This window comes from Anabrus simplex, chromosome 1 (assembly GCF_040414725.1).
Source record: "Anabrus simplex isolate iqAnaSimp1 chromosome 1, ASM4041472v1, whole genome shotgun sequence".
Classification (NCBI taxonomy): domain Eukaryota; kingdom Metazoa; phylum Arthropoda; class Insecta; order Orthoptera; family Tettigoniidae; genus Anabrus; species Anabrus simplex.
This window is the reverse complement of record NC_090265.1, coordinates 414,012,860-414,032,965: the sequence shown is the minus strand read 5'-3', so window position 1 is coordinate 414,032,965 and position 20,106 is coordinate 414,012,860. Positions and strand designations below refer to the sequence as shown.

General features: G+C 39.2%; 1 protein-coding gene across 4 annotated transcripts in view; it reads left to right on the top strand.

Moving 5' to 3' along the window:
• LOC136856876 (serine/arginine repetitive matrix protein 2) overlaps positions 1–20,106 on the top strand; it is a 120,009-nt gene that overhangs the window by 26,449 nt on the left and 73,454 nt on the right. For 3 of the 4 annotated variants that reach the window (XM_067135090.2, XM_067135091.2, XM_067135092.2), the window contains 2 exons: positions 550–662; positions 817–940. In XM_067135090.2, coding sequence (XP_066991191.1) covers positions 563–662; positions 817–940 — 224 coding nt within the window. In that variant the 5' untranslated portion in view covers positions 550–562. The remainder of the gene's footprint in view (positions 1–549; positions 663–816; positions 941–20,106) is intronic. The other variant, XM_067135093.2, reaches the window with a different exon arrangement.

Here is a 20,106-nt window from a genome sequence, read left to right as displayed (position 1 = left end):
ACTAAATATGTTTATTTTTTTTCTATTTAAGTTAGTATTCATCACTTTGTGTTCTGTTGATGTGGATCTCCTGTATTAAAGCAGTCTCAAATGTCAACCGACTGTGGCAGGAGTTAATCCCACAACCTTGAGCACAGTAATCTTGAGCCAAAGTAAAGAGAATCTGATAGAATCATAGACCATATTGTTAGTACCATCAGACTGTAAGAATTTTGTTAGTTCCATGCTGTGTGTAGTGTGTAATACATTAAGATTAATGTTTTGAATTATTAACTCATACTTGTATCATAATTTACTGTTAGTCATATCTCTTTTTTTTTTTTTTTTTTAAGTGGAGGTGTTTTGATTGATGTTCCGTACTCCCTGACATTACTTCTATGTTGCATTGTTGACTATGGTAGTGGTAATTTGTATATTCCTTCTTTTGACTCATATTTGGTGATGGAAAAGTGCTGTGCCTTGCCATGCTACCTTTAGGGACCTGCCAGTTACATATAAGATGTAATGTGTTCTAAGCATGTGGAAAATATACTTGCATATTTATTTCAGCAAGTGAGGCATCATGTCCTCATGGGAGAGCTCATCTCGCAGAAGTCGCTTGCAGGCAAATTCATCACGCCTCCGAATGGACTCCTATGGATCCTCTGGACGGAGGAGTCGAGGTACACTTACACTAAACTGTATGACTATATAATAATTTGTGTATAGGTTTGTTTTTTCATTTACAAATTGTTTTTTTAAACCAAAAATGCAGACAAGGTACACAATTCCTTCCAGAACAAATATGTTTTCTTAACAGTCTCATTTTCCATGCAGCTGCTTCACCACCAAAGAGACGAGAGCTGGATAATGTAATGAAGAAAGCACGGCGTGAAGGTACCACGCAGAGCAGCTACTGGACCAAGAAACTGTTAGAAGTGGAAGAAAAAGATCCCAACAGGTATGTGTCAAATGCTACACATTTTTGAAACAGTAATACAAAGTAATACAATTCTGTTTAACTTGTTTGATAAATAGGTACATATTTTAATCACATATATTATGCAAAGGGAAGGCTTTTTTAAAATTGGCTATAATCCAAAACAGTAGAAATACGGTATGTTAAGTTTCCTTGTTTCTTTTTCCTGTTAAAATGTTTGCTTTGGATATTTAATATGCTCTTTGACCTGTGAAAGTAACATGACTAAATGTATTTATACCGAGCTCGATAGCTGCAGTCGCTTAAGTGCGGCCAGTATCCAGTATTCGGGAGATAGTAGGTTCGAACCCCACTGTCGGCAGCCCTGAAAATGGTTTTCCGTGGTTTCCCATTTTCACACCAGGCAAATGCTGGGGCTGTACCTTAATTAAGGCCACGGCCGCTTCCTTCCCACTCCTAGCCCTTTCCTGTCCCATCGTCGCCGTAAGACCTAACTGTAGGCAAAGATGTAAAACAACTAGCAAAAAAAAAAAATATTAATTTGCCACTGTCACACATGGCAGAGTCACTTTTTACTTGTTTATCAGAATCCTAATAAATTGTTTACAATGTCTATAGTTCCTGTTTGTGTTAAGTAGAAATTCTGTCATTTACATCACTTTATAATATCTGAGAGAATGCCATGGGTAAAAGTCTGGTGATTATTCATCTTATAGATCTCTCAACAACATAGCATCTAGGAAACTTGTAACACCCCAGTGTTGTGGTACACATCCTGCTGAAACAACCATTCACTTCAAAACATGTAGTTAATAGAAGGAATGGTGTTATCATGGAACATTTAGTATGATTGTCTCTTCAAGGAACAAAACACTATTGAATGGGTGAGTTGTCCATGTGGTTAGAGGTGCGCAGCTGTGAGCTTGCACCCGGAAGATAGTGGGTTCAAACCCCACTGTTGGCAGCCCTGAAAATGGTTTTCCATGGTTTCCTATTTTCACACCAGGCAAATGCTGGGGTTGTATCTTATTTAAGGGCACGGCCATTTCCTTCCCACTCCTAGGACTTTCCTATCCCATCTTCACCATAAGGTTGGTGTGATGTAAAGCAAAATTATAAAAATTTAAAATAAAAAAAAAACACTTATTGTTCATCTGTAAGTCTCCCTGATAAACCATATAGCTCCCTCAATGGATCAGTGGTAAAGTGTGTCAACCTCCAGATTCCAAGATTTCGGTTTCAAACCTGTCGGAGGCAGTTGGATTTTTTTGAAGAACAGAAAAAAAGTCCATTCGACCCTCCATGTCATAGGATGTCAGCATGTGATAGATCTCTGGTGACACATTTGATGCTTACTTGACAAAATACATTTTTTTAACTACTTGGCCATAGATGCCCAAGAGAGATTTGGTTTACTCCACCATTATTAGGCAGAATGCCTAAATTGACGAGCCGGCAGCCAGCAGGTGGCATGAAATTAAAATGCCTGCACACAATAGCCGAGACCATGTAATTGTTGTTGTTATTATTATTCACATTTCAGTTGCCGTGGCGGGACACTGATCAGGAGACGGACTGTTGTCAAGCTCTCACAACCTCTACTACTATGATAGGAAGGTTCTTGGCATGTGACAGGTGTTGCAAGTTGTCCACTTCATGACCGTATCGATGAGTATAATCAACAAGAATAATTAAAGAACCACCTAATTGATACTTTATTTTTGCGTTGGGCAAAATTAAATATACATTATCACTCATAGAACATTTTATAACTGTGAAGATACCAAAGAACTTTTACCAGTCAAACAATCAACACAGCAAATATTTTTTTTCCATAACCTAAAGATTAACACTTGTGCTTATTGTCCAATGTTTTTCATCTAAGTTTCCTTATACAGCTGATGATGACCACTAAGTGGTCGAAACATGTTCTGTGAGTGATAATGTATATTTAATTTTACCCAACGCAAAAAATAAAGTATCGATTAGGTGGTTCTTTAATTATTCTTGTTGATGTGACAGGTGTTCAAAGTGACAGCCTTCTGCATTTGTGGGAGAGTACAGGCGATATCCAGATCTTGCAGGTTGCAGTTTATTGTGCACAAGCCCTTTGGCAGAGATGACTAAAGGCCTCACAGTTGACAGGTCCATCTCCTGCAGTTTTCACACTTCTGCTGTAAGGTCAATGTACTTTTCAGTCTTCTGGACATAGGTCTGGTGGACATTGTGATCTTAAGGGACTGTCACATCCAGCAGATAAAGTCTTCCCGAGATGTTTGTCAGTAAGGGCAATATCCGGCCTGTTTGATTTTATGGTCCTGTCAGTCTGTGGACATGAGTTGCAGTACAGCTTGAACCTTTTGTTTTTGAGCACATCAGATGGTTTGTACTCATAATAAGGGATTTTCTCATCATAAGTCCTGACTTAATTCCCAGCTCTTGGTGCACAATTTTCGCTACCTCATCATGCCGATGAGTATATTCTTTACCTGCCATGGCCTTGCATGCACCCCCAATATGCACTGTCTCAGTTGTTTCTCTGGAACTCCTGCATCTGCTGTTCACTTCTTCCTTTAAGATATATTTGCAATAGTTTGAGTGCTTAAGACTCTATCCTGGATTTTTATAAAGAAACCTTTTTCTCCTTGGAGGTAGCCGTGTTTTAACTAGAGATTGGGTCTCAGTCTGTCAGCAGATGGTTGACTTACATGGTGAGGATGTGAACTGGGGGTTCTTTCTGCTTCCAGGCATGCTGTAGTTCTGTGTTGGTAAATTTTGGAGGAGTTCTTGCTTTTAAGATTGAGTGGAGTAAACTTTTCAGCAGAACAGACAGCTGCAAATAGACTTTGATCTCTCTTTGATGGAAGTACTTTCGTAAGTTTTCTGTCTGATCGTGGCATATCTTCCTGAGGTTGAATAGTCCTCTTCCTCCATTTAGATGTGGCAAATTCATTCGCTCAATTGCAGAATTAGAATGAAGTATTATGTTCGTCAGACATGGCCTCAGTTATTCCTCTTAAGTCCACTAAATTTGTTTCATACCATTTAATGACAGCAAATGAGTAGATGGAAATATGGATTGTGAAAGAGTTCATTGCCTTTACTTTGTTTCCTGCATTTATTTAGGAATAATTTTGAAATAGCTGTGGCTCTCTCAAGGAAAGCGGTCTTTAGTCTTTCTTTGGTGGTTGAGTGACGTTTCACTTCAAAACTAGAACCACTGGAGTGGTCAAAATGACTGCAGTGACTTTTCATGATGAGTGATCAGGATCATTCATAATAAATATAATTGATTTTGCATCATTGGTTAGGCATTAGTAACGCTTATACCTGCAACTGCCATGACCGCTGTATTAATTATCGGGTAATAGTAATTATTCAACTGACATTGGTGTCATCTATTTTCAAGTATGCCTGAAGGAAGTGAAATGTGAAAAGAAATTTCAACTTCAACAACATGCAAAAACGACTACACATATTACCAGGGGTCGAAAAATACCGGGCGCCCAGTCGCCATGGCGCCTGAAAATTTTTACCTGGCGACTGAATTTTAAAATTTGGTTTTGAAAATTTCTTTTTTGAAATCCGGAGTTCTCTTACATGTACTTTCCCATTACTTTACAAAGTAACAAGTCGTGTGGTGTTTCACGTTTTTTTCTGTAGCTCATATATTCTAATATGTGCAATAAACATTTTCTATGCTTTTGGCAGTCTTGAATTCTGTAATTGCTCTTCGTACCGTGGAACTGGATGTATCAGTTCTGCGCGGGAGCTGCCTAGCGGTCATGGGAGATATCGTTGTAACCCGTCAAACAAGTATCCTTTCATGTGAACATATCGTAACACATCGAGTTCTATTACAGATGATCAGCTATCGGTAGCCGAGTACAAAGATCAGACCAGAGTTGTGGAGAAATGCAGAGAACTACTACGTTAAATAATTCCACAAACACTACATTAGCGCCATCCTTCCCGTGACTAGCCGTTCCTCGACTATTGCCGCCAAAGCAGTGCTGATACTGTAAATTCCCGTGGAATTAATTCTTTGCATTTAGAACATACGGAATGACGTGTTTATCAATTCTTGTATTTTCACCGAACAATATTTATACTTTTAATTTAATTACAGCATTTTGGTATTGAACAGTTTGCACTATATAAATACGGTTGTTTTTATTCCTGTGCATTTATGGAAAATTGGCAACGTAGCATCAGACATCGAAGCCCGCGAACTCGGAAGCCATTTAACGCTGGTGTATTTCACGTTTCTGTGCTATACTGGAGAAAATCGGCAAACTGAAACGAACAAAACCGCACAAATTGACTGATGCGAGTAACAAACCGTGTACTCTTTCAGATTTCTTCGTAAGTAGGGCCCGTAAACTTAACACAAAGTGATACAGAAGGGGGTGAATGTGAGAAAACACTTGATGGAAGTGCCGAGTGTAGAGTTCAGGACGACAATGACCAGCGTGAAATTTATGGTGTTCGAGACAATGATAGGTCAAACATCAAAAATACGTCAAAATTTCAATTTTCAGGCAAACGGAAATTTCAGCACTTTCAGCGAAGTGCGTAAAGAAAATGAATGCTAATATGTCACAGCATATGAATGCATTGTTCATGGCATCTTATCATATTGCAAAAAATAACAGACCCTACACTGATTTTGAAGGTTTGATTACATTGTTAAGCAAGCTGAATGTTACTGATTCAGAGAAGTATGAGAATGATACACAATGCAGAGAATCGTAGCTTGAATGACTACCGTGGCTGTGCTATGAAGAAGGAATTACGAAGTGTAAATTATGCAGTAACTTTCGTAGTATTGCCGACAAACATTCTAAAGGTGTATCCGGATTTTCAGGACCATTTAAACTGGAAATGTTTAAAACATACTATCCTATAAAATCCTATCCTCACTCGAAGTGTCAGGAGGCTGAAAAAATGGCGTAACAGTCCCAAAGGGCCTTGGCCTACCAAGCAACCGCTGCTCAGCCCGGAGGCCTGCAGATTATGAGGTGTCGTGCGGTCAGCACGACGAATCCTCTCGGCCATTATCCTTGGCTTTCTTGACCGGGGCCGCCATCTCACCGTCAGATAGCTCCTCCATTGTGATCATGTAGAGAGAGTGGACCTCGAACCAGCCTTCAGATCCAGGTCAAAATCCGTAACCTGGCCGGGAATCGAACCCGGGGCCTCCTAGTAAGAGGCAGGCGCGCTACCACTACACCGCGGGGCCGGCAGGAGGCTGAAAGTTTAATGAAAAATCCCGAATGTGCACTTTTAGTGAGGTGCGTCAAGAAAATGAATGCTAATATGTTACAGCATATGAATGCATTGTTCATGGCATCTTATCATACTGCAAAAAAAAAAGACCCTACACTGATTTTGAAGGTTGGTTTGCATTGTTAAGCAAGTTGAATGTTACTGGTGGGAAATTAAACAGGCACATGTAGTGTAATTTTAAAAGATGCTGTCCTTGAAGGTGACTGGTGATTATTTGGGTTAGTATCTCTTAAAATATAAATTTCCATTCTTATTTGAACTGAGACTATACGACTTAAGCCCGCATTTCAAAAATAATACGTAGCTTGATCCTAGTCTAACCTGTGCTGTTCATAATGTATATTTGCAAAAAAATTGCTGGCTCCTGATAAAAAGGGGCTGGCTACTGAATTATTTCTATTTTCTTCTACCCCTGCATATTACGGCAAAGTAGGGAAATAAGAACAATACACTACAATGTATTTTAACAAGTCTGCGCAGCTCTCATTGAGATATAGTCATCTGCTTATAATTATACTTTCAACAACGGTGATGTTCAAATAGACAACAATGGAACTCTGATATATTACGAACTGTACGAGTATTGCTTCCTCTGCGTCTCCAGTAGTGTTGTTGTTTGTCGTCTTAGCACAGTACAGTGAGCATGTTTTGTAGACCACCACCTCTCACCAGTGAAGGGTTGCTGAGTGTATTGCATTACATTCAGAAGATATGTCTGATGTAGTGTGTGGTCCGGATATAGATCACCTAAGAGGGGAATCTGCAGACAAATATTACTGCCAATCAAGTGATCACTCAGAAAACAGTGATTCAGATCACGCTGAAAATTGGATTGTTCAGGCTGAAGGTAAGTTGATATTATAACTATGGACCAGATGCATATGCAAATTTTAAACATAACAGCATATTTCAGCATGTACCTTTGAAATTAAGTATATAATTTAAAACATCTCAAACAAAATTGGTTTCGCCTGCATGTCGGACATCCTTCGTAAACAATCAGTGAGCTGTTACAGTGCACTGTGGTGGTGTTATTCATTACAGCATGGTTCGGAGACAACATATGGAAGACTTCAAATGGGGAAGAATGATCAGGAAACTGGAAGGAGGACGAAGTGTGACCACTGTACCCCAGGAGTTTGGTATTGCTCTCAGACAGCATTGTTTCATGTGCATGGAAAGCTTTCCGAACCACAGGCACTGCTGCCCGAAGGAGAGGTGAGCAGATGACTGCTACATTGTGCAACAGGCAAGAAAAGACTCATGTCAAACAGAAGGTGCAATTGCAACCACATTTAACATCATACAAGGCACCCAATCTCATGCCCCTCAGTGGCACAGTAACAGCATAGGGGTGATCCCTTTGTCTGACTACCATTGACCTTGTGTTCCATTGACACCCCCACATCGGCGGCACAGTTTGTGCTGGTGCCACGAGCATCAGACTTGGACCGTCGAGGAGTGGGATCGCGTGCTCTTCTCATATGAGAGCAGATTCAGTCCGAGAAGTGTTTCTAGACGTACCCTCATCTGGCGAGAGGTGGGAACTTGTAATGCACCCAGGAATATTGTCAAATCTGATCATTTTGATTGTTCTGGTGTGGGGGGTCATAATGTTGCATGGGCGTACCAACCTCCAAATCTTTGAATGGGGTACACTCACCGGTCAACGTTATTGTCACAGTGTACTCCTTCCTCGTGTGTCTTTGCAGAGGTGCATTCGGGGCCGTGACTTCATTTTTATGGATAACAGTGCATGACCGCATCGAACAGCGCAGGTGGAGGAGCTGTTGGAACGAGAGGATATTCGGGGAAACGGGCTGGCCTGCCCATTCCCCCGACTTAAATCCCATCGAGCAGATGTGGGCATGTTGGGCAGATGTATTGCAGCGCTCCCACATGCACCAATGACCATCCAGCAGTTGTGAACCGCGCAGATGTAGGGATGGAACATCCTACCACAAGAACTCTTAACCAATCTTATGGCCAGCATGGGAACAGATTGCAGAGCATGCATCGCTGTCTGTGGTGATCACACACCCTCTTAAGAACCATGTCCCTTCTCTTGTGATGTCCAGGGGACCATCATGAGTCACAGTGACTTATGATAATTTATTGTCTCTGTATAAAAGTGTCATTTCTGTTCATCTCATCGCATATTCCTTTCAGTTGCCTACCGTACTATACTGTGGCAGTTCTTCCTATGTATGATTCAAGTTTCACCAAGCTATGTTACTTGGCAGTGATACAACATGCGAAAGTTGCTTTCGTCCTTAAATTTTGCACAGCAGTGTATATACAGTTGAACCTGACATATGTATATCAAGGGGAAGAGAAAAACCTACTTGTAACTCAGAATTACTTAGAAATCAGACACAATACATCACATATTTACTGAAAAACCAATGGAATAGACCTACATGTGTAAATCCTTGCAAGTAATAAATACATTGAGACAGAAAATACTATTTTGAACTTGGTCCAGCCTTAAAGAAATCAGATAGTTTGGCTTGTTTCACTTTTCTTGCATTAAGAGTATAAACCTCCTTTTGCAAACTTAGTAATGAATCAAAGCATTTTCACTACAACTTTTCGAACTGATGTAACGCCTACACACATCAATTGCACTTAACACTTCATTCAGTTCAGGTGTTCCAAGATTTGAGTCGTTATCTCCATCACTGTCACTATCGCTTGTAGCTGGTCCATCACCATCGTGTTTTTGGCATACATCAGCAATAACCTCTTCATCCGGTAGTTCTCCACATACAGCCAAATTATCATCGAAATGCACAAAAGTATTGAATTCTACACCCTCCGGTAGCGTTATCTCATTGCCAAACAAAACTTCATCCCCGTAATCATCATTAGAGGCGGCCTTTTCTAGCACGACACCAGCTTTGCGGAAACAGTTGTTGATTGTGGAGGATGATACCTGCTTCGAGGCCGCCGAAATGAAGTCCATGGCTTGTAGCAAATTGATGGGTAGAGTTTCATTTCCATGTTGAACCAGCATTTTTCTATAATGCACTTTAAAATTTGCAATGAAGCCCAAATCAAGCAGTTGTAGAACGCTGGTACAGTTAGGAGGGAAAAATTCCACTCGGACATTCCCCAGAATGATTTGAGGTGGATGTGCTGCACATCGATCCATAAAAAGAAAGATCTTCTTGTGTTTTTTTTTTCATTTTAATGTCCAGTTTTTTCAACCACCGTTTCATTAGAAGTATAGTCATGCAAGAATTTCTGCTGGATTCATATTCCGGAGCTTTTGTTTTTGCACCCTTAAAACACCTCGGATTCTTTGATTTTCCTCTCACAAGTGGAGGAAGTATGTCAGATCCATCTGCATTGGTGGCGAGAAGTACTGTTACACGAATTTTACTTTTCTCCCCTCCATGGCATGAGTCACCTTTTTCAGCTAATGTTTTATTAGGATGGAGATTGTAGAATAGGCCGGTCTCATTACAATTGTAGATGTTTGGAGGCTGATAATCGCTTACTATACCCGGCAGAACCTCTTCTTTCCAGTGTTGCACCTTGACGTCGTCCGCAGCTTTTGAGTCGCCGCAAATTGTTCTCCCTGTGATTCCTTGATGATCTCTAGATCCTTGCAACCATCCTGATGAAGCCTTGAAATCAGCAGTGATACTTACTTTAGCTAAATCTATCGCCTTTGCCTTCAGCATGTCGCCACTAATTGGTAGAGCTGCAGCCCGCTTTTTTAGTTGGAACCATGTGATAAGTGCTTTCTCCAAATCTAGGTACCTTCCTTTTTGCTGATGGTTGCACTTTGCTGATTTTGAACCCAGTTTTAAGATCCAAAATGGTGTTTCATTTACTGATGACTGTACATAGCGTGGTATAAGAAATCCCTAAATCTGAAGCAATTTCAGTTTTTGTTTTGTGTGGATTAGCTTCCATTTCTCGTGTAAATTTAACTTTTTCATCTAGGGTACCGTCAAACGGGGCGATTTTGGACACAGAGGTGGTTTCGGACAGTATGGTAGATTTGCCGCCGGTGGTTTGCATTTCCGCGCACGTTTTAGTTTGACCTTGAGGTTATGTTTCCCGCGTTCTGCACGTTTTATTACAAATTGACTTCATACTTTGGAAAATTTCCCGTGTGCACTGGCATTGTTGAAAGTTCATGCATTATCATTAAGTGGATACTTTCGATTGTCGCAGTTGGAAGGAATGCATTATAACTATGGTTCTTAGTGAGATCAGCTGACTGAAGTGTTTAAAAACAATTGCTGTGGAATTTTGATGTGATTTAATGAACAATTTTACTGAAAATTGAGAGCAGTCTGGGTGATTTCGGACAATGTCTAGAAATTATCAGAGGCAGAAAGAACCTGCTTCGAGAGGTAATTCCGAACCAAAATTATTAGAAAATGCCGTACGTGATATTAAAAGTGGCAAATTGTTAGGAAAGCATTTGGTTTCTATGGTATGCCTTGGTCCACCCTACAAAATAAAGTGCGGAATGTACATCCACAAAATGGGGAGACAACCAATGCTAAATGTGGAAGAAGGAAATGCTCAAGGAAGCTCGTCACCCTCCGGCCATCCAACCCAACACAACCTGCTGCTTCCCGCCGCTTCCGCAAATAAAATGTTCTTCCTGGGAAGTCGATTTTTGGCCATCACTTCCGCCGAGATGAAAGCAGTGCAGAAACAAGTGATGGCGCTGGCAGCAGCAGTGAAAATGAATGCGATGAAGCATACAATGAATGTAATGATGTTCTGGTGTTGCAAGAAGAGGCTTTCCTTGTTGCAGATTATAAATACAAGTTGAGGAACAAAGAGCATACAGGCAGTATTTTGGCATGGCGTGAAATATTCGTTCAAGTGATGTGGATGTCAAATACTTGCGCCCATATAAAAACAGCAGAAAAGTATTTGTGTTCGCTAACATCCTTGCTGAGGATACAATAGCTAAAGAACAAATTTCGAAAATGCTTCCAGTCTAAGTTAAGAAGAGAGGATTCTTTAATTTCAAAGAAAATGTATTTTAGATTTATAGGCCGTGGCAACTACATGTTCATTGTATCAAACTTTTTTTGCTCTGAGATTTGTATCGTTTGTAAGAAAAATTATTAAGATTTCTCAGTAGGATCTCTGTACAGTTTATAACTATTAACATTTCAATTTAGACCGGGAAACTTTACATTTACCTTGTCAGAAAAAAAAGATCGATCATTAACACATTACATTTATCATTACAATGATTTTAACCAGCTAGTCATATTTTGGACACCCTCAAAACACTTTAAATATCACAAAACTAAAGCAAAAAGAATGAAGAAGGACTATTTATGTCCGAAATCACCTAATGCGCTTTGAAACTTCGGACAGCGGTTTGAAATGCATGTGCGTCCGAAATCACTCCGAAGTACGGGGTGAATTCGGACACTACTTTTTGTTTTCTCAGGAAAACTTGCATTGGCGTATATTTTTCGTTTGTAGGGTATTGCATTAATTGGATATATTCCTCATTATTAGGATGATAAACAATACAATTTAAGATTCCCTTCGTGAGTTAAGACTAAAATAACCTCAAAATCGTCCGAAATCACCCCGTTTGACGGTATAACTTTTCCTTTTTCTGTTCTCCATGGCTAATCAAAAAGCAACTGAATGACAAAACTACTGTTCAACAGTAAACACCAGATACCAGCACCATGGACATTTTACTTCTCCGTTGTTCCCACGAAAGAAATTCTTATATTCAAACAAATTCACTGTATTTTCTTTTGTTTCCGCACCGAAACCGCCCACTTTGCTTGTAATGTATCTTAATCTTTGGCGGCATTGTGAAGGTAAAAAAAAAACAACTAAAGTAGAGGAGGAGCGAGATAGAGAGCGAAGGAGACTCACTCAGTTGTCCTTTGTTAAGCCGCCAGTAAGTAAGGGTCAACAATTTCACTCGGCAAAACTCTTTGTGTTCTGTTTCAGCACCGAAACACGACCGCTCTACTTCCGCCTACGCCGACAAAGAGGAAACTTCGTAAATACACTGTAGTTGCTTTAAAAAAGCAGTGCTCATTACAATTATGCAGGACTCTGTTATATTTCACTGACAATACATATAACAGCGGATTACATATAAACGAATTACGTATAGATAAGATTTAATTAACATGCTTTTAAATTACATTTTGCCGGGACCTGAAGGAAATTACATACAAATACGAATTACGCAGAACAGAGTTACGTATAAAGCAGGTTCAAGTGTACTTACAACAGAGACTAGCATATGAAAATCATCAAATGTGAAATGTAGATCTACAAAAGAGCCAAGCATATGAAAATAATGAAATATATTCTCAATTTCTGCCTTTCAGTAAAGTCTCCATGGCACTGCCCGCAGCACACCTGCCTCTCACCACTGAGTTCTGTGGTTCAAATCCCCCTCCCTTCCATGCAGGATTTGTACTGGACAATGCAGAGGTGGGACAGGGTTTTCTCTGGGTACTCCAGTTTTTCCTCTCATCTTTCATTCCAGTAGTACTCTCCAATATTTTATTTAATCTGTCAGTCATTAATCATTGCCCCTGAGGAGTGTGACAGGCTTTGACAGCTGGCACAATTCCTGTCATTACTGCTAGATTGCAGCTTCATTCATTCCATTCCTGACCCAGTTGACACTGGAAACAGGCTGTGGATTTTCATTTTTCTCTCTTTCAGTACAAAACAAACCCATGTATAAATATTTTAGAATTACACGCAGTGTTTATCATCAAATTGCCGTAAAGACATGTGACAATGCATTCCGTTAAAAATTAAATAATTGAAAGAGGTTCAACCTATTCAGTACATAGGAAAGAAATGTAGTGATTACATTTTTATTTAATAGTAAATATAAATGGGACCGGTTTCGACCCTAGTCCAGGTCATCGTCAGGGTCGAAACCGGTCCCATTTATATTTACTATTAAATAAAAATGTAATCACTACATTTCTTTCCTATGTACTGAATAGGTTGAACCTCTTTCAATTATTTAATTTTTAATGTTAATACTTTCAATACGGAACAATGAAATTTTTATCTTTAAATGCAATGCATTCCAGCAGGTCAGAAAGTCTGTATCACATTGTAGTACACCTGAATCTTGGTAACATTTTTCACACACATTTCTCATATGTTTTAGACATCATTTTACAACAGCGATCACAGTACATTTTAGTCTTTACATCTTTGCTTCCAGAGTATGCTGTGCACTGTAATTGTTAAGGAGCTTGTTCTCGGACGTTTATCGCCTTACTGGGGTCAACACCACTTGTTAGTTTTGCGACTTTTTCCCAAATGGTCTTTGGTAGGCTTTCAGTGTAGACTCATTTTCGCATTGTGGGATTTATTAATTTCCTCCCAAGTTTACTCAGGAACATTTGGCGTACTTCTTCTCAGGATTGTTTGAAGAAAATGTTATCTGCTTGTTAATTTTGGCAATGTCTAGAATTCTGAAGAATATTGTTAATGGCCAGCGTCTGCGTTGTGGAATCTGTGCCAGGCATTTGATCCACTGTGTCCACTCCTGTTTTAATCACATTATACATTGTTGTGATTGCAGGGTCCTTTTTGTCTCCTGTACTAGGATCAATTTCACTATCAAAATGCATTGATGAGAGAACTTCTACACATTTGCTCTTCTTTGAGAAGTAAGAGACTATAGTTGTGTGTTCCTGGAACTTCAAATAGGATACTTTTTCATCTCTGCCCTTCACACACGTAAACACCTCTTGTAACTCCCTTTTATTCTTACGAAGTGTTCCAACAACGGTCAGTTTCTTGTCATGAAGTTCATTTGCAAGAGTAATGCTGCAAAACCAGTTATCAGTTATGTTCATTCATTAGATTCAACTAATCTCTTTACAACTTCTTTCGGTGAGTTATTTACTACATATGACCCCCCCTGCTTGTTTACCAATGTAAACGTCCATTGACTGAGTGTACCCTGTCTTAGCATCATATAGTGTCATAATTTTTAAACCATATTTAGCTAGTTTGCTTCAGATATACACTTGAAAACTGCATCTTCCTCTCAAAGAAACAAGTTGCTAGTCAACAGTTACAAATTCAGAAGTTGTGTGTAATTATTCTCATAGTTGGAGAGAAAAAGTTTGAAGATTTTCCTTCTGGAGATAATTTATTGAGCTCCTTTCTCTATCATCGGTCCCTGATATCATCAAAGTGAAGTACACGCAACAAGAAGAGGAATCTCTGTAGACTGATAGTTGCAGGAAATATATAAACTCAAAAACCAGTCTGATCCCCAAAGTCTTTGAGATTTTGATGTCCAGAATGATAAACACCTGCTAGCATCGAAATACCAATCGCACATTTTAGATTCTTCGGCATGTTTAGCATCGCAGTCTCTCAAGTAATTGCCAGCAAGACTATGTAAATGTTTGTGCAATTTGTAATAGTTCTGATTGTTGCATTGTCCATGAATAGGATCACAGCAGGCTAAATGAACTCCATCCCAAATGTTTGTGGGGTGTTATCACCCTGTGCAATTTGTGGGTTAATTCCTTTTTTTGTGCTTAACCTCTTGACACTGACTTCCATACATTGTATAGACCTCCTTTTCTTCGATGCTGCTAACCCCTGTATGCTTAAATTCACTTTTTTCTAGCTTGTGAACGTTCTAAAGTTGTTCAGATGGAAATGGTATATCTTTGAACTTGAAGATCTCTGCCTTCCTTCTGTACATGAATGAGCCCAAATTAGTATTTCTTTATTTCTTCCTCTAGAGTTTGAATCAATCTCTTTCCACTTGAAAGCATATAGACTTAAATTTCTGCTGCATTCTAGCGGCTGTATGTATCGCTACACAACGTTTCCTTATGTATTATGGTAGTACAAGTCGCTATCCTTCCACTGATATGCACGTTGAAATAATCTGGTGAGGATTCCTATGATTCTTTCGACACCTTGAAACCTTTTACAACTTGTAATTACTTGGCTCGCTGTCACTTTGAGGTAGAACATTGCATGGTATGGAAGCATGGCATGGTGCAGTTTGAATGAAAGTGATGTAATTTTGAATAAATCAAATGATAACATCGTACTGTAGTGACGGGCAACGCTCTCACTCAAGACTGACTACACAGATCTCGAGGCTCTCACAAGAATCTCAAGACTGATCTTTGTGCTGTGTTCTGTGTGACATCCCAGTACTACAAGTGTCAACTTGATAGTATACCATAAGGGATTACTGCATGAAATAACTTTCTCATATGGAAACGTGTTAGCCAATAAATTTTGACAAACGCCTAGGAAAGCACTGCATGTTCAACTATGAACCCCTTAATACCATTAATGAAAGTGAAAACAGAATGTCAGTATCTTAAACAGTTCATGAGTTATTTCAGGTGGACATCTTCGCTGAATAACCCCTTATAATTTATTAATAACCGTAGCTAACCTGGATACCTCACAATTGTTGCCAACAAGGTAGCTTCTTGTGATGCAGACCAGGCTGGATGTTTTCTGCGATGATTCCTCTTCATTGATATTGTGTTTTTATGTGCCGGATCATCCCAGAAGAATTTCTGCCAATGTATTTTACTTCTTTTGAATTAACAGCACAGTGGGCTGTGCTATGTGGCATCTCTTCAAAATAACGGACATCCACAACTTACGTTGCATTTCGGACATCGTCTTAAACGTCTCGTGTACAATTGGACACAATTACACATTGCACTGTCATATACCGAAGTACCTAATTATGAGGCAAATACTCTACAACATTGTAAGGAATTATTTCCTTCGTCACCAAAATGTTGCTATTAATAACCTTGGTCCGTATTGACTTAATCACAATAAATACTGGGTAGAGAGATGGATGATCCACCTAGTCCATACTATGTGTTAAATTTTTTGTAATATTTACATTTCACATTTACATTATATCTAGTACATGTTTCGAGAATATGCATAATCTCTTCTTCAGCCAATTAGGTTAAAATTTGTGTATACAATAAGACCTAATGAAAATGGGGGCCGCCTTTAAGAAAGCTGAAACTGACAATAGAGCAGTAAATATACCACTAGAAAAAAATGAATTTAATAAAAAGATAAACATCATCCACGATATTGCCAGAAGAAATGGCTACCGTAAGAGCTACCGGTATGTCAATAGAATAAAGTCGTGAAAAAACCAAAGACTTTACTTCTAGATAGGAGAGAAAAGAACTACTTTGCTACATTCACTTATATTAATAAACAATCATACGGCTTGGCTAAACTCTATAGGAAACACAATATCCAAGTATCCTTTAGAACAGATGATAATGTGCCATTTCACTGTTCACAACAAGATCCAATCGGAACAAAAATGGAGTTTGTCATCAGAACGTCGAAATTAAATCGTCAAAATACTATTATGAGCCGAAGGAGTGATATTTCCGTCAAGCGCTCGGCGAAAAAGAAATATAGAAGGCTGTGGTAACGTATGAAGATTGTTAAGAGTTATTATTTAAAAAATTTAACATTCAATTCGCATAGAAGGAGAACATCACGGTCATACGTAAAAGGAAGAAAAGCATCATTACACCAGAACACTAGCTACAAGAGAGAGTGAAACTATTGTTCACAATTATTTTATGAAGTATTAGCGCTACAGAATATTTCACGCCGCGAAATTAAATCGTATTTTAAAATATAAAGAGTTCCACATTGCTACGTCACGATACACACCCAAGACGACGTATTAGCCGATACCATCAGTTCTGAGAGGCTAAAGGACTGTAATATTGACAAGGAGAGAGAGAAGAAAAATATAGAGACACATAGATCTCCATAATTTGATTGGAATATTCACTTTTACATATTCCAAATCCTAGAATACGTCCAAGACTAACTTTTCTAAGATCAATATTCATTTATCACATGCAGATGGTGGAAAAGCCGGCCCCGTGGTGTAGGGGTAGCGTGCGTGCCTCTCACCCGGAGGCCCCGGGTTCGATTCCCGGCCAGGTCATGGATTTTTACCTGGACCTGAGGGCTGGTTCGAGGTCCACTCAGCCTGCGTGATTAGAATTGAGGAGCTATCTGACGGTGAGATAGCGACCCCGATCTAGAAAGCCAAGAATAACGACCAAGAGGATTCGTCATGCTGACCACACGACACCTCGTAATCTGCAGGCCTTTGGGCTGAGCAGCGGTCGCTTGGTAGGCCAAGGCCCTTCAAGGGCTGTAGTGCCATGGGGTTTGGTTTGGTTTGGTTTTAGATGGTGGAAAAGCATATCCATAAGATGAAGACATTAACCAAACTGACGTCTTGTTTTATTCCAATTGCTCGAGAGACCAGCAGCATGCATTAAAAAAATGGAGGCGAGGCTACCAAGATGAAGGCCGCACAGGATGACGTTTCCAGCCCATAAGGACCCGTAACCAGGCGAGACAGGCCCAGATGTTCCCAAACAGACGAGGGGAAATGCCAGGAGCTGTGCCCGCATGTCCATCCGCCCGGACATGAGACGACTACGGGGGAACCCAGAGCAAAGATAGGTTTCTTTAAGTCAACCATACAAGTAAGAATTTATTTATTTTTCCAAGTGCTATTCTAATTAATGTCAGTGAAATGAATATATACGAGAAGACGAATACCATAATTAGGTTAAAGGTTGATAGGTATTCATTGGACCTAAATGTCAAATCCATGTGTAGGATATAGTCAACCAGTGATAATAAAGCATCCGTTCGTAATGCTGTCAATGTAATATGAGAGGAGGTTAACTTTTTATCTCTTGGAGAATTTCATACGACGTCACGATAATATTAGGCTTATGTGAGAATTACGACATCAAGTAATAGAGGAAATGAGATCGTATGTAGGGTATGTTTACCAAATAGAAGGATATGGTAATATTTTATGGAATTATTAAAAGATTGAGACTATGACAGAGTAGGTAGGAACACTGTCCTTGATGACAGTTAGAAATACGTCAAGTTGGAATGAGTTAATGATATTATGGTGAAGTGATATGCTATATTGATATGAAATGTGAAGTGATGGTTTTAAATGTGAATAATGATATGAGATCATGATGATTAATGTTGATGATGATTATTGTTCTTCGTGAGTATGGTCATAGTTTGTTTTAAGGGAGATAGTATTCCAAGTTTTAGGTAGTTAATGAATATAATTTGTCTTCAGTCAACCGTTTATCCTTGAATAAGCCATAAGTAAAGTAGGATACGATTTCGATGACGTCCGTATGTTGATATTTTTGTTGTAGATCACCAAACGTTTCTTGAAGAGGAAGATGATATTAAATTAGCCTACATCCATGTATTTCTTCTAATCGTAAGAATTTTCGCACATATTAGGGAAGCTTTAAAGTTTATTCCAATGTATTACCCGATATCACTGGTGACTTAGTGTACCATTTCCTGTCTTTATTGCCGAGTAGACTCAGGGTTCGGTAAAGCGGTGGTTCTGTTCGATGAATTTTGGGCGACTCAAAAAATTAATCTATACTTATACTAATGAGTATAGTGACAGGAAGAATGGACATATATATTGAAATGAGAAACGCTAATGGGGTAAAAACGATTTATTAATCCCGAGAAAAACATATAAATGGTCCATGCTAAATGGAATATTATAATAATAACCGAAATCGACCTCAAACCAGTCGTAAATATAAATAATTACACTGCGTAAAGCGCTTACAAGAAATATTACAATTTAAACAAGCAAACAAGATCGGGTTCTGGCCCGATGAATTACAGTGAATCCTCGTGACTATACAGGGGAATTAGTTGTCAATATAATTAAGCTGATTGGTTAAAAATTTAGCTATTACAGGTTAATTGATTATGAGCTGACGTTATAACAGCTGACATACAAACGGTCAACGACCTAAAAAAATGACAAATAAAACCTCTAACGACAAAATTAATTGACGATTAAATTATTTGACGACTAAATTATTTGACCCATTGTATTTTAATGGTTGACTACTCCGGATAAGAACCATAAATCCAATATGATTGCCCGTAGGCCGTGTTGTAACACAACGTCTCCGTGATGAACCGGTAGGACTAATACATTCGTGAAATAGCTAATACAAATATTTACAGTCCGTCTAAATTGCGGATACAAACATATAAAGACACTATGGCATAAGGGGGTTCCCTAATTAACTTATGTACTACACAGCTTCGACCAGGAGCTCGCGGGCTCACCAAATCAGTCCAGGCAGAACTGGAAATCAATGAAATCAGCTGACGAGCTGACATGCACCAAAATTTACACAACAAGACATAAATCACATAAACAATGCAGAAGATCACACCTGTGGAAAGAACTACATACAAATATATATATACACTAATGATGATATCTGGGGAGTCGAACTCGTATGCAGACGGCGTCAGATTTTGCGTCTTTACAGACACAAAGTTGTCAATATTCTCGGCTCTGTAACAATCAGCTGTTGAGGAAAAACCAATACTGAGCTGTCGAGGGAAGGCACCCTCAGGGCGACTTTCACTTTCACACAGTAGGGGAGACATATTCTCTGCCAGTGGTTCACTTGACTAACGGTACTGCAAGTGGTCAGGTCTTGGCCTGCTACACAAATATTCTCGAGGCAAAACAAGTGAAGAAAAGCCTCTCTGCTGGCCAACTTAGCACTCATGTATTAAGGCTCCCTCAATTTTTAAAGGCATATCTCGCCTTAACACATATATATTAGGCCTCATTTTCAAGCCTCAAGCATGTCAAGCCTCTCCTCTCAATTATCTTGGGTTCGTCCCCAAGTGTTACCCCTGACTTGCCTTCCCGCATTTTTAAAAGAAACTAACTATCTCAACGTAGGACAGGCTCGCACAACAATTTCCGAGACAGCTGAAATAATATTAATATAGCATACAGAGAA